Source organism: Oncorhynchus mykiss, unplaced genomic scaffold (assembly GCF_013265735.2).
Source record: "Oncorhynchus mykiss isolate Arlee unplaced genomic scaffold, USDA_OmykA_1.1 un_scaffold_390, whole genome shotgun sequence".
In the NCBI taxonomy this organism is placed as follows: Eukaryota; Metazoa; Chordata; class Actinopteri; order Salmoniformes; family Salmonidae; genus Oncorhynchus; species Oncorhynchus mykiss.
In genome coordinates, this window is record NW_023493837.1 from 27,049 (window position 1) to 42,305 (window position 15,257).

The 15,257-nt window shown below is 41.3% G+C and overlaps 2 protein-coding genes across 2 annotated transcripts; both read left to right on the forward strand.

Annotated features, from left to right (window-relative positions):
- The first annotated feature begins 472 nt into the window (after positions 1–472).
- Positions 473–11,302, forward strand: LOC118954550. Its single transcript, XM_036974029.1, has 8 exons — positions 473–592; positions 9,039–9,110; positions 9,458–9,515; positions 9,759–9,906; positions 10,002–10,038; positions 10,271–10,554; positions 10,803–11,160; positions 11,294–11,302. The coding sequence occupies exons 1-8, from the start codon at positions 473–475 to the stop codon at positions 11,300–11,302; spliced, it is 1,086 nt and encodes a 361-aa protein (XP_036829924.1).
- A 2,036-nt stretch (positions 11,303–13,338) lies between these two features.
- Positions 13,339–15,026, forward strand: LOC118954557. Its single transcript, XM_036974042.1, has 3 exons — positions 13,339–14,346; positions 14,536–14,611; positions 14,875–15,026. Exons 1-3 carry the CDS (start codon positions 13,453–13,455, stop codon positions 15,024–15,026), a joined length of 1,122 nt encoding a protein of 373 aa, XP_036829937.1. The 5' UTR covers positions 13,339–13,452.
- The last annotated feature ends 231 nt before the right edge of the window (positions 15,027–15,257 follow it).

The following is a 15,257-nucleotide window of genomic DNA, read 5'->3' on the forward strand; positions in this document are numbered from 1 at the left end:
AAGGTCTACTTTTGCTGCAGATCCACTTCTAAAGCTCAAACCTCTCTGGACAAGTAGCCAAAACATTTGTCCCTAGTGAGAGAGAGTATGTGTGTGTGGCAAAAAAAGGGAATATTGCACTACACTTTTATGATACAGATACATTTTGCATTCGGTAGCATAGCACAGCTGTAGTTTTTTCAAATGCCAAATGTACATGTAGCATGCTTCTGCCTACAGATGCTTTTCTGAGTGACTTGTGTTGTGAGAGAACCAGAATTCAAACATAAACTTCTGGATTACATTTTATAATATTGTCAGCTCTTTTTAGTAACATATGGTAGCATACATGTTTTACACGGTGGCAAGTCAAGCTAGTTAGTTACATGCAACAACATTACATTATATGGTCAATGTTTGTGTGTATCCTCTTAGCTTTTACCTTCGACATCAACAAGCGACGCACGGGCTGGTCCTGCAGACTCTCACGCCCATGGCCCAGGAGAAGGCTGGGGGCCACCTGCTCACTCACGTCCCAGCCATCTCCTTTGAGACCGACTCTACTGTGGAGTGCACCTCCAAGAGGACTCCGGAAGAGAGGGACCGGGTGAAGGTTAAACTGGCCAACATGGCCTTGATGGGAAGGATCAAAAGTCTTGGCTGTGAAATGCCCATTATGTGTGATTATCGAATTGATCATTTTCCACTTTTGATACAACAATGGGAAAGACAGGGTTTATAGCAAAGGTTGCTCAGATTGGGTTTTTGGAAAAATTGGGAGAATGAAAGTGCACTCCTGATTCAGAGAGAAAGATCCAGCTTAATCATCCATACCATTGTTTAAATTACAATAAAAAAACATTCAAACTGTTCCTGAGTTTCGAAAGACAGAGAAAGGAAAACATCATTATCTTCAGTCTGTTCACACCTGTTCACACAAGTCCTACTGTCCACAATCTCAGGGTTCTTCAATACAAACACACCTGTTTCAGAAAACCTGATCACTTTCACATTAGAACAATGTTTGTAGGATACTTTTCAATAACTCAATAAATGTAAGTGTTGAAACCATACATAGCTGGTAACTTGAGCTCGGCAGAGTAGTTTTGACCTGTGTCCAGATGCAGTCATTTATGTTGTCTAAAGGCAATTTGTCTCTTATAACAATGTTATTTTTCTGAATAATCTAATTTAATTGACTGGTAGGTAGTCACTAACTATTTGTAGCATGTGTTCCTCTGTTTATTGATATTTACATGGTGTGTATGTGTTAAGATGTTAAGTAATTAATGTTGATATTATCCAAAGGGTTTTTAACTGAAATGTTAAATGTATTTCAAAAATGGCAGAATCAAACAGTATTGGAATAGTGACTTGTATTTTGCATCTAGAAGTGTAAGAATTTTAGAAGAATGCTATTTCATCAGTCAAATGTTGCACTGTTTGATAAGACAGGGTAAAGAAAACCTCCATTTTAATGATTTTAGTTGTGAGTTTGACATTTTACCACAAGAAGTCACTATAATACTATACGTTATCAAACAGGGTTGTGCTGAAAATCAAATGAACCACAGCCAAATTAATTATTTGCAACTAAGAGTAAGATTAAAAAAGACATGTATAACTTACTTTCTTGATAAAATACATTCTAAAATGTCAATATATGTGATTTCTGAGTATGTAGTGCACATATCTTTTTAAGGCCCAAAGCAGACGTTTTTATATCAATATCAAATCATTTCTGGGTAACAATTAAGTACCTTACTGTAATAGATTACGATGAAAATGGTCAAAAATGTATTTTTTGCAAAAAAAACTTTCTCAAGCAATAATTTTGCTAGGACTGTCTGGGAGTGGTCAGTGTGGAGGGGAAATTAAAACTAGCTGTTATTGGCACTCTCTTTGTCGTTGGTCTATAAACCAATTTACACATGGTGATGTCGCCATGGAAAGCCAAAACTCTCGCCTATGCAAACCTGCTGATTAGAACGTGAGAAACTCTCATTTCATGGCACTTCAATATCGAAGTTAATTTTTCGTAGCAGGTTAGGAAACTGAGGTTAAGGTTAGGAAAAGGGTTAGGGTTAGTGAAAATGCTCTCCAAACCTTCTACGAAAATTACTTTGCATTGAAGTGCTGTGAAAAGAATGTGTCCCTGCTCAGGTGTTGCATGCATCAACCAATGGTTGTGTGCCAAGTCATCCATTGTGTCATCGACTGACAGATTGCTATAACATATGATGTGGTTAGCTGACACACAAAATACCTATCCAGGCAGTGTAAGATCTCGCAAGTGTCAGCAAGGCCTGGGCAGAGGAACATGCTCCGTATTTTCAACCAGAACTATCAGGAAGCAACCCCGATCACATTTTTGTAAAACACATTTACAGTGTTAGTTTCATCAGCTGTTGTACAATATGAAATCAAATTATTTTGACTTCACAGGGCCTTTAAATGTAGGCAAACAAGTTTTCAGCATTCAAACTAATCTACCCAGCCAGATTCAGCACCATGGACAGTGAAGATCAGAATACCTGCGATCTGACGATTAGAACAACAGTGCTATTTTTTTTTTTTTTCAATTTAAAGTTTTATTGAAGTTCTTTTTTTTCAATCAACCAACAAAACACATTCCACATTCACAGGCTTTAAAAAAAGAAAAAGTCAAAAAATAATAATACATATGAAAAAATAAAAATACAATTAAAATGAATGATAAAGTCAAATAAAAGCATTTATTTTCCTTGGTGCACACGTACTCAAAAACGAAATTAAAATAAAAACACACAAAAAAAACATTTAACACTTGCAGCAGCACTATCAAGGTTCTTATCAGCTATTTCAAGCATTCGCTGAGATGACGGGCCAATAATTCGTTTTTAGGTTTTACAGTACCTTACACAACATGCATCTGCGCATTTCCCTAGTCACCCCGTTCACTCTGTCCAGTTTGAAATATAGTTGAATAGTGAAGACCAGAGTCTATCAAACTTGGGCTGTCTCTTGTGGAGGTCATAAGTGAGCTTTTCAAGAGGAAGAAAGTCAACAATCTGGTCAATCCACATTTTAAATGTAGGAGGGGTATTTGAGGCCCACAGTAGAAGAATACATTTCTTAGCAAAGTATGTAATAGTCATAAGCAAATTTTCTCTGTCAGGATCAAGAACAAAGTCCTGCTGGGCATTAAGAAGATAGATACACGGGGTCATATCAAACTGTACCTCTAGTATTTTCTGTGCAGCAGTATGTACAGATTGCCAGAATCTGGCAATCTCCCTACAGGTCCAAAATACATGCATATAGGTTCCACTTTCAGAGGTACATCTTTTACAGTTGGGAGACATATCGGTTTTCATTCTTTGGAGTCTCAAAGGAGTATAATAAAATTTGTACAAAAATTTGTAATTAGATTCTTTCATTTTTACAGTATACCCTGTCGCAAACCTCCACCCATAACTCATCACTGATAGTCAGACCAAGGTCCTTTTCCCAGATTATTTTCAAAGGAGTAAAGGAGGAGCTTCCTTTCTCAGAAAGGAGTCTATAGATGTAAGATATTTTGCCTTTAATGGATTGTGCTGTGACAAGAAGGGTTTCAACTTCATTCAACTGAGTTCTAAACCTCCTCTTGGAGGTAAATGAGGAAATTACATGTCTAATTTGAAGATATTTGAAAAAATGGGATCTTGGCACATCGAATTCACTGCAGAGCTCTTGAAAGGATTTCAGTGTAGTGGTTTTCTGATGAAATAGGTCTGAAAAGGTCCTGATTCCTAGAGTATGCCAAAGATTAAAGTTGGCCTCCCTCAGGGCTTTTGGCAAGTCTGGGTTGCCCACTATAGGCGAGTGAGAACATATTTGGGAGGAAATGCCCAGGTATTTCTTACAGTCCCTCCACGCTAGTAGGGTGCTGTAAATCACAAAGGTTTTGGCTATGTTGCCCACTTCACTAAAGTTATTAATGAATATAATTGAGCTTAAGGGCAATGAACCACAGGATTGGGCTTCTATCTGAATCCACGTTGACTCTTGTCTGTTTGTGATCCATGTTAGCATGTTGCGGATTTGGGCAGACCAGTAGTACAATTGAAGGGAGGGAAGGGCAAGACCACCCTTAGATTCAGGTTTCGATAGAGTGGAAAACTTGATCCTAGGTTTTTTATTGCCCCATATAAATTTGGTGATGCTTTGGTTAGTTGTTTTGAAAAAGGAACCTACTGGGAGATAGCATGGGAGCATCTGAAATAAGTAGTTCAGTCTAGGGAGGACGTTCATACGGATTACATTAATTCTTCCTACTAAGCTAATTGGGAGGGAGATCCAGGTTTGGAGATCGTTCTTGATTCGGTCCAGGAGTGGAAGATCATTTTCCTTAAAAAGGCTATTCAGATCTGGTGTTATGAAGATCCCGAGGTATTGAAACCCCTGTGTTTTCCATTGGAAAGGACAAAGTGTCTTCATAGAGCTGGTGAGTGTAATATTGAGAGGGCAGGCAGTGGATTTGTTAAAATTGATCGTATAACCTGAAAACTTGCCATACTGAGCAATTGTGTCTAAAATGAGAGGGAGGGATTTCTCAGGGTTGGATATGTAGAGCAAGACATCATCCGCGTAAAGCGAAATCTTGTGCTGCAGGCCGCCTGCAGAAACACCCATAATACTTGGATTGCTCCTTATCAGCTCTGCCAGAGGCTCCGGCCCCAACAAGTAGAGCAGCGGGGACAGCGAGCACCCTTGTCTTGTGCCCCGTTCCAGAGGGAATCTGTCAGAGTTCAGTCCATTAGTAGTCACCATGGCATTTGGATGAGAGTATAGTGATTTGATCCATTTAATAACATTTGGGCCCATATTGAACTTTTCTAAGACTGAAAACAGAAAGTTCCACTCCATCCTGTCAAACGCCTTCTCAGCATCCAGTGAAGCCAGTAGGACAGGGGTCTTCTGTGCGTTTACTTGATCAATAATATCAAAAAGACGGCGAATGTTATCAGAAGAGTATCTGTCTCTAATAAATACAGTTTGGTCCACTTTTATTATTTTGGGAAGAAGAGTGTTAAGTCTTTTGGCGAGCAATTTGGTAATTATTTTATAGTCGAAATCCAACAAGCTTATGGGCCGGAAGGACGAGCAGGATAGGGGGTCCTTGTCTTTTTTTAGCAACACTGTAATGCGAGCTGTGTGCATTGAGTCTGAGAGAACTCCGTTTTTGCAAAAATCCTCCAGCATTGGCATGAAGATAGGGCTGAGCTTTGTAGAACTCTCTGGGGAATCCATCTGGGCCTGGGGACTTATTAGGTGGCATGGAGGTAATTGCCTCCAGGATCTCCTCAGGAGTGAAGGGGGAGTTGAGATCTTCTTGGTCGGTCTCTGATAGTTTAGGTAGCGAGATTCCCTCTAGGAAAGAGTGGAGTTCTGCCTCCGTGTGTTTTCTCTCAGAGGTTTATAGTTTGCAGTAAAAATAATGAAAAGTTAAATTGATCTTTTTTGGGTCATATGTGACCTCGTCCTCTGCTGTTCGGATAGCCATGATTGTACGCTCTGACTGCTCCTTTTTTAATTGGTAAGCAAGCAATCTACTGGGCCTATTGCTATACTCATGGTATTTCTGTTTAGTAAAGAAAACTTTTTTTTTTTATCTCCCGAGTGTAGTCCAAATTCAGTTTGGCTTTGGATGCTTTAAGATGACTCCAGGAGGTGCTGTCTAGTGATTGTTTATGTATTTTTTCACAGCATTCCAGCTCCCTCTCAAGATCTAGCCTGTGTGCTTCCATTGCTTTTTTCTTAGAGGAAGCATATGCAATTAGATGACCTCTTAGTGTGGCTTTAGCAGCGTCCCACATTGTGGCCGGAGAAACAGGAGAATCTTTATTGTCTTGTGTGTAGTTGTCTATCCATGTAGTTACTAATGTATGGAACGCTTCGTTTGATAGCATGGAGGTGTTGAATTTCCAGCTCTTTGACCTCGGGATGTTTTTGCAGAGGTCAAAGCGGAAGTGGACAAAGGCGTGATCTGAATGGGTCCTGAATGGCTATGGGTCCGATTGTACAAGTGGCTGAATTTATGAAACTCTTTGGGATAAAAATGTAATCTATACGGGAGTAGGTGTTATGGACATTAGAGTAGTATGTATAGTCCATAGATGAGCTATTAGTCTCTCTCCAGATATCTATCAGTCCCATCTCTTTAGTAAGAGAGTTCAACATCTTTGCAGATCTAGGATTTGTGGTGGGGACTTGAGATGATTTGTCTAGGGTTGGGTTAAGGGTACAATTAAAAATCTCCGGCCACCACGCCAAAGGAGACACAATGCTCATTGAACAGGGTTATAATTTTTGACATGAAGGCAGGAGTATCTGTGTTAGGGGCGTATATGTTTAATATAGTAATTGGTTGACCATATAGTGACCCAGTTATCAAAATAAATCTCCCCTCCGGATCAGATATGTTTTTGTCAATTATGAATGGAACATTTTTATGGATAAGTATGGCTGTGCCTCTACTGTTTGATTTGAAAGATGAGAAATACACCTGTCCCACCCAAGCTCTGCGGAGTTTGGCATGTTCAGCATCACAGAAGTGTGTCTCTTGTAATAGCGATGTCTGCTTTTTCCTTTTTTAGAGCACATAGTATCTTTTTTCGTTTTATTGCATGCCCTAGACCATGGCAGTTCCATGTCAATAGATTCAAGGTACTAGTCATCGTCATCGAGCAGTAATCGAACTTTAGTGCAAGTCATCGCTGGGTAAAAATGGATAGTAATTACAGCTGCGTTCACATAAAAGGAAAATAAATGGTGTACATAAAATAATAATCTCTGAACACCCCAGCTGAGTTCCCAAACAACTCGACACATCCCGTTGGATCTATTACCCCCCCGCTCAGTCTCAATTCTGTGTTCCGAATAAAACAAAAACCGGGAACAGTTAGCAACGCACAATGTCTCCCTCTCCCCACCAAAGAAATGCCTCATCCTCTCCACCCCGCATTGAGTAAATAACATAGTTGCCCTCGTCCAGACCACAGTAAAAGAGGGGAGAAAAATAAAATCAATAGCCAAGCCTACATATACCTCCCCCGAGGGACATAGGGAACCCCAAGTAATAATAGCAACTTAAAAGTAGGCTGAAACATTAGTAGGCCTAGGTTAGGCTATACAGCCCATCCCTCTCAGTTAAAGGAAAATAAATATAAATTGGACGGCTATAATGACCTTTAGGGGGTGGGTCTCTGGATATCGGCTATATGTCGTGTTTAGTGTTTAGTTCTGTACGTTGGGATCTCAACTCAGAAAGGATGTCTTCGACAGAGTGCGAGGTTGGCATTCGTTGTGCCTCGTGGGGGAGCGGGTTCTCTTGCTCCTGGCTAATGGCGCTAGTTTTTTCTGAAGCTAGCTTCTTCTTGGAGGCTTTTTCCGTCGCTAATACTCGAGTCCGGGTAAAAATGTCACCTGTAGTGTCGCCGCCATGACTTTTTCTTACTAAAGCTAAATGAGTTTGAACTTGGAGTGGAGGTAAGATTAGGAATTGGAAACTACTTGTGCGGAGCTCTTAGTTCATGCGGCCAACTCGTCCAAGGGTCACGTGATCCCCAACAGTGCTATTTTAAGTGATTTTCAAGACACCCAAAGTAAATTTAAATCCACAACAAAATCTGCAGGATAAAAAGCAATATAATCAAACATTCAAATAAGAAAACAGGCTATATTAAAGTGCACTAAACAAAGAGACAGATTAACCATGGAGAACACGAAACATGATGACAGATTAACCAGGGAAGTGAATTTAACAGAGGTTAAAGCTAAAACAACAGAATCTGGGTACGTCTGTGTGAAGAGGTGTGGCTTTAGTGTGGATTTGAATAGTATACAAGTAGGCCTATGCTATTTTTGCACTGTAAAACTTTTTTTTAAGTGTTATGTTTTCCCAGATTCATAGTGTTATGCAGCCCAGGCCTATCTAGGAAGGCTGGGCATAAATTGTTTGCTCACAGCATCACATGATGACGTGGGCAACATAAACACTTAAACTCTGTAGATTAAAGTTAATAGTAATCAAAACTAATTTCACCACGAAAGGAAGTGCAATCGAAATGAATGAAGAAGACAAGGTAATTCTAGTGAGTTAATAAAATGACAAGGTGTTGCCTGTGAGCGTTGTAGACTACTGCCTCACAAGCCCGGGCTTTAGTGGCACTGGCATACGCGCTTGCCTCTGCACTGAAGGAGCCACCGAACGCGTCCGCGTTGCAGATCTCACTTTCTCCCGCTACAGTATGTCCTACAATGACATATTTGGTGGGGATTGGCAGCCAACAATAGGATTGGATTGGGACTAAATCAAAGAATAAAACGATATTGAAATGAATAGTATTAACAAATATTTCCCAGAAGATTTTGGGTTCAACCTAAGGCTGACTAGGACAGATCAATCAACTTGATCCGACACAGTAAGCCTACATGTCATACGTAAGTAAATCCACAAGAGAGACAATATTGCAAAGGCAGGACCATGTTCGATGGAAGGCGTAGGGGTAGGCAATCGAAAACGTTTGACGGGGAAATTTCTGTCAATATTAGCTAGTCCTACTGAGTGGGCAAGTAACCTTTCCCGCGCTCTTCCTAAAAATACTATTTGTGATGTCATAAAGGTCTAACGTTCCATGACGTATCATGTAGCCCTAAATTACAGTCCCTGCCTGCAATATTGTCCACACTCTCGACCTGAACTCAACTTGAATGTAACCAACACAGACAAGGACATGCTTTTTGAGATATAAAATAGCTTGAATGGATGAAGAAAGGGTAAGCTAAATTACTTCATGCAATATTGGGGGAAAGTAAAAAAGGGTAAAGCAATATAAGCAGATATTTCTTGTAAAAAGCTATAACATATTGTAAAGCAAATGTACCATTCTTTATAAAGTCACCAGCTTAGCGCTGATATGGCTGTAGCTCTATTTATGATGTCCTCTGCACAGATCTACTCTGACATTGACATATTATTACTTATTGGAATGTCTGTCCTTCAGGTAGCACAGAGGGAGGATGGTGATCCTCAGAGGGAAGGAAAGGAAGTTGTTGAGGAAGAACCTGTGGCCACACCCAAAGAGGAGGCCAAGAAGGGAAGGAAGGTAAGATGGCAGGAGTGACAGAGCACATAATAGGCCTACTGGGTTACACTCTGTACCTGATAGCAGTCATACCATAGATATCTATATATCTCAGATAACAACATACGTAGTAGCTGTTTTCAAAACGTGTTTTAAGAGCTGCTTTGACCTGGCCCATAGCCTATTCATAAATTGTCTCAGAGTAGGAGTGCTTATCTAGGATCAGTTTTGCATTTGAGATCATAATGAATACAATTATTTGGGCAAGGTTGAGCCCACACCTTTTCTGATGAACTTTATGTATACGGGCCCTTGTGCTACATGTCTGCCATCATTTGAGCTCTGGAATCTGTTCTGTTCTATCCTAGGCAAAAAGTAAGAGGAGTGGCAAGAAGTCAAGGAAGCTGGGCACTGACAACGATGCAGGTCAGAGATTTACCTCTGTAGTACTACATTGTTTCTCTATTCTGTCTGTGATGTGAGGTTGTGCTATCCATTTTCAATGAAACTGTAGTCTACTGTAATCAGTAAGAAAGGTCACATAGATAGCTTTATTAAAATAGGCCTATTCTAAAACCCTTAAACAATGAAATCAGAGTATTAAGAGATAAAACTTCTGATTTCTCTTTAATTTTGTTTCTACTTCCTCTACGGCAATCACATCTTTAGTCTCCAGGAATAAACACCTGGATAGAGGATCTGTAATTGAGCTCCTGGAGAAGAAAGCTGTTCAGGCTACATTCGGCCCAGGCAACAAGGATGAGATGGAATACTCCTACCCAATCCTCATCTCATTCCTGCGCAATCTTACTGATGAGTATGTTAAAAGTTTTTCTGTAATGTTCAACATTTATGAAATATTGTGCAGTGGGAACTAAACACTAACTAAAACACTTATTTTAAATTGTCTAGGCAGTGGCAAGTGATCTACAAAGGACTAAAAAACCCTGTAAGTTTCCCTACCTGCCTTTGACCTTTGATGTGTCAATGATCTGTTGAATTCAGAGATTAGCCATCAAGTCATATTCTGTTATTCATGTTCTCTGTCAGACTTCATCAAACTTTGAATTCAGTCACAGACAAGAATAACAATGTTGATCAAATGCATTCTGTTCGATCTAGAATACTTTACATCACAGTTCCATTGAAAAGACTGTTTTTGTTCTGTTTGTTCAAAACAGATGACGAAGGAACAGCTTGCCAAATTGTGCAAGACAATTGTAACCTTCATCGCACAGACCACCCTGAAGATCCTGCTGCCAGCCCTGGCCCGCGTACTTGGGGTAAAGGACTTTGCTGACGACGACACTGACTCACCCAAGAGGGGTGGCAGTGCAAGATCCTTTGCTGCCTTTGATCAGGAAAGACTGGAGCTCATCCAGGAAGTTAGATATCTGGCGAAGAAAATGTATAAGGGCGGCACAGGGGCTCAACATCTCAGGTCCCTAACACCCTCTTCTAAGAGGTATGTTCCCCTCAAGGTTTTCATGTATGGATTTCACCAAGATCATCTATCCCAGTGTTAGCCAATGCAATTTACTCTATCTGATGTAGTACAAAATGTAATGTATCAGCCTTTGAGCATATTCAAATGAATGAGCATGTAAAGCGATCAAAAGGACATGTAGATATTTAGAATACTAAAATTACAACGCTTGACCGATTTGCCAAGTTAAGACAGGAATTATCATGCTTTGCTTGTTCGTTTTAAAGTTCCCAGACCTCAGTGAAAGTCCTCCTGGGAATGACAGAGGACAGAATCATCAAAAGTGTCCAGGAGCAACTGTCTGATCATAATATCCTGTCCTCTTGCCCACCTGAGCTGACTGTTGGTCTTATCAAGGTGGTGGTCGAACAGCTTAACTCTGCCCTCTCTGCGACCATCAGCAGAGCCATTTCAGGGCGGTCCTCCCCTATTTCTTCTGGTACCCAGGCCGCTGAACAAATGGTCAACATGGTCCAGAAATGTTTTGATGATCACACCACCCCAGAGGACCAGAGCTCTACCTCTGTATTAGAGTCATGCATTCCACCTGCAACAGAAGAAGTGATGACTGTTATCGCAGAGATAGTGGGTGAATTGGAAAAAGAAGATCCGGAATTGGCTAAGGTTTTTCGAGAAGTGGCTGTGAAAGTTAAAATGTTGGCATCTGGCAGTGACCTTGTAGTGGAGCACCTGGATGTTGAAGACTCTCCTGTTCCAGAGGAGCTGAACATAATATGTACATCTTGCAAAGCAATGATGCAAAATCTTGGCACTCTGTTTAGTGTGAAGTTCAAGACCAAAGCCTCAAAGGCTGTGAGTGAAATTCTTGTGAGAAGGTTAATGAGCGATATCTCTGGTATGGTTCAACCTTCTCATTCGTTTAGTACCACTCCAAGCTTGATGAATGCATCTAGCCCATCTGACAGGATCCTTGATTCTGCGGCCACTGAGCTCATACAGACCAAAGTAGAATCTGAGGCATCACAAATAATTGATAACTTTGTTGAAGATGTCAAGGACATTGTGCAGTATGCTGAATTAGATCAGCCAACAAGCACCCAGAGAGATACCCAAGTGGGACACTGTACGACAAAGCGGAAACCCTTCCATGCAGCTCGTAGACTCTGCGAGAGACTTCAGGCAAAGCTGGAGACATTGTTCCTCAGAATGGGTGGAGCTCCAGTCCAAGGGGAAGAACTTATGGAAAAAGCTGACTCCAGTGCTGTGCTTCTGGAGCATACTGACTCCAGTGATCTGCCTGTTTCAATCCTGAGCTTGCCTTCCCCATGTAGGAGTGAATCCCCTATATCAGAACGTAGTTCATCTTCTTTATCTGATGGATGTGATTCAACTGACTCTGTAGGAGAGAAAACACCAAAGCAACCTGAAACCAGTAAGAGTGAGGCAATACTGCAAGTGGTCAACTCAACAGGACTTGGTTCTCTCCGTCAATGCCAAAGTGAGAACTCTCAACCATTACTGTCTCTCTGTGATTCCAACATGGTGCCCTGCACCAAAGAGGTCTTGTCCCAGATTGTGACCATGTATAGGTCAGAGGTGGCAGATTTGGAATGCACATCATCTGTTGCAGAGGGTTCCTCTTACAACTCCCTTGAAGTCTGTGGCTTTTTGGACAGTGTCATGTCTTATCTAGAAGACATGCCTGTGTCTGGTTCTTCATGGTTGGAAGGATTAAGAGATACTCCAGCCTCAGTCATTGAGAAACTCTCCAGTGAGGAGTTCCAGATGAACGCTACCAACGAAGTGCGAAAAATACTGATCAAATCAGTCAGTAGCTTTCCCAGCAAAGTCAGTTCCAGCCAGACAGATTCTCAGATGTTGCCAGCAAAATCAACAATTTCCTTAAGGCATACAGATATAACTGCTTTTGAAATCGTTGGATCAATTACAAATGACATGAAGAGCCTTTTCCCACCCACAGAGTCTTCTACTACTCTATGGCAGGCAGACTCTATGCTTCAACAGAGTGATGAGAAAACCTCAGAGTACACTGAGGCCACACCCAAAGGCTCACAGTCTGGTTTGGAAGTATCTGAGAAGAAGATCTGGACAACTGCAAATACTATTTACCACAATGTGAAGACAAAGATGAGGAATTATTTTGCATGGCAAAATCAAGTCAAAGCAACAACAGCTCAAGCCAAAAAGACCCTCAGCCATATTCTGGTTTTAATTCAGAAAGAGCTGTCAAAATCTGACCAAACGGTGACTGCGCTTTCACAAATAGAGAATGTGGTTGGAATGATGCTGAAGGATGTTGAAAGGGTAAGCAGTGAATGTGGTGAGGAACTGATCTATCAAGCGCCACAGCGTTCTTCCTCCTCGTTGTCATCCTCATCTGCCAGATCAAAGAAGTCAGAGTGGGAATTTTCACTCCCTGGCACTCCCATCTCTTCTGATTTACCAGAGAGTATTACTCAGCCCATTGTGAGATGCTCAGTCATCGACATGGGCAAATCTACTAAGCCAAAAACATTGGTGTGTGATGCCAGGGAAAGCATGTCTGCAATAGTGGATACCATCATAAAGGAGGTACATCCAGAGGAAGAAGGGGAGGTTGCGTTCCACCCTGATCTAACAGCTGCAATAGCAAGACTGGAGGAGCTCATATCTCAGGGTAGGATTGGTGCTCTCTCACGTGATCTTACTCACCAAGTCAACCGCATCATTTCTGAGAGCAACTTGACCCCTCTGGTTCTGACAGCTGGAAAGAGTGCATCCGATACAGTCCTTACTGAGCTGAAGAGGAATGACAAGACGGTGGGGAAGCCCACAGCTTACAAGCTGGTTCAGCTTTTTGCAGAGGAGTCTGTGAAGCGCCTCTTGCTTCCTAGCCTTGTGCCCTCTACAGCTTCAATGAGTTTGGCTCAGGGAGTTAGTGTGCCGGCTAGCGTATCTGAAGATAGGATTTCATGTTCTTTTTCTACATCAGCATTTAGTGACACAGTCAGCCTGTTTACCAAAGTAATGGTAAGCCAGGTCATGGACTCTGTGGTTTCTGATGCACAAGGCAGAGGGTCATCTCCAACCGGAACTGTAACTGATATAGGCAGTCTACTGAGTGGTAAGTCCTACCATCTGCCATCTTTCTCCGCCATCAGCATGACAACAAGTGGGACCTCCAATGCTGCACAAGGCTTTGAGGCCAACATAGATGCTGAGGAAAGGGATACCATCAGTTGTTTCGGTGTACCTCAGAGCATTGTTTGTGATCAGAATTCAACCAGCCCGGATGTTGCCTCGCTTTCAACCCCATCCACTGTTAACTTAGTCGGTGATGATGACTTCACCGGCCTCATCAGCATGTTAGTGGTGAGACTTCTGTCAAAAATACAAACCCAAACTGATCTGTACCCAACTGACGTCACACGCACGTCACAAGACCTGATTCCAAAAGTTATAGCTGCCTTCTGTGCATGGTCAGGCTGCTCTGAGACCCAAGCTTATCCCAAGAACCTGAAGAGTCACAAAGTATACAGCACCGTCTACAAACATCTGTTGAAGGAGTTTGGCTCAGAGAAAATACTCCAACTGGCCGTGTCGACTCAGGACTCCACTTTCAATAGGATTCTTGTGAAGTCATTGAGCAAGGAGCTTCTCCACAGTTGTAACGAGGCATCAAGAGCAGCCTCAAGAACATCTTTCGAAGCCACCAGGCCAGAAGCTCTTCTCATGGCTGAAGATGTGAAGGCTACCAGAGGGAAGCTGTCTTTCCTACAAAGGCTTGCCAGACTGAAATTCAACTTAAAGGTACATCACACTTATTTAAGTTAACAATTGTGTCAATGTGAGTAAACAATGTTATTTAGAGAAAATGTAAAACCATCCATTAATTCCAAAACCATTTATAAATCTTGTTGTGCTGGTGTGTAAGATGTGATCGTTATTACCGTGAGATTGTTCTGCTGTGACAGTTGTTTTGACATGTTTTTGTTTTAGCCATTCATGATGGGAAACAAGAAGAATTCCCGCCATTCTGAATCCAAAGACCAGACTACTGCTGAAGAGATCATGTGTAAGTCCATACAGCAGGACATTTACTGTTTGAGATATTGGTGTACAAAGCTGCTATTGCAAAAATATTAAACCCTATATACAGTACATTATATATTATCGATAGTAATCTCTTATGTAAAATGATTTATAGTTTCCAAATCTCAAGATTCTGGTTCTCATTTATTTGTGAAAGTAATAATGAGTTGAAACTAAGAATACAATATACCATCATTTCTAAATGAAAGTGCATGTCAACTCTCTCTCTTCTGTCGCCCAACATAGTGGCACATCCTGCCACGTTTGGACTCCCAGAGGGTCTTCCCTCCACCTCTCAACAGGAGAAGCCTCGCAAACGTCCCCTTCTAATCAGGATGTTTTCCACCATCTCCATAGGCCTATCCAAGCCATTCAAACGGTTTTCAAAGCAAGCTTAATACAACATTTTCCTTTAATACAGTAATATTTGCATTGAATTGATGGCCTTTGTCTTCTTTATTGTTGCCCTGTTAACACATTTGATTAGAAAATACATAGTATATTTAGTTTAGTTTATTATGCAGTCATAGTCACGGTGTAGGCTAAACAAAGTAATGTGGTCCTGAATAATGTATAGAACATGCCCCCCCCACCCCCCCACCCCACCCACACACACACACACACACACA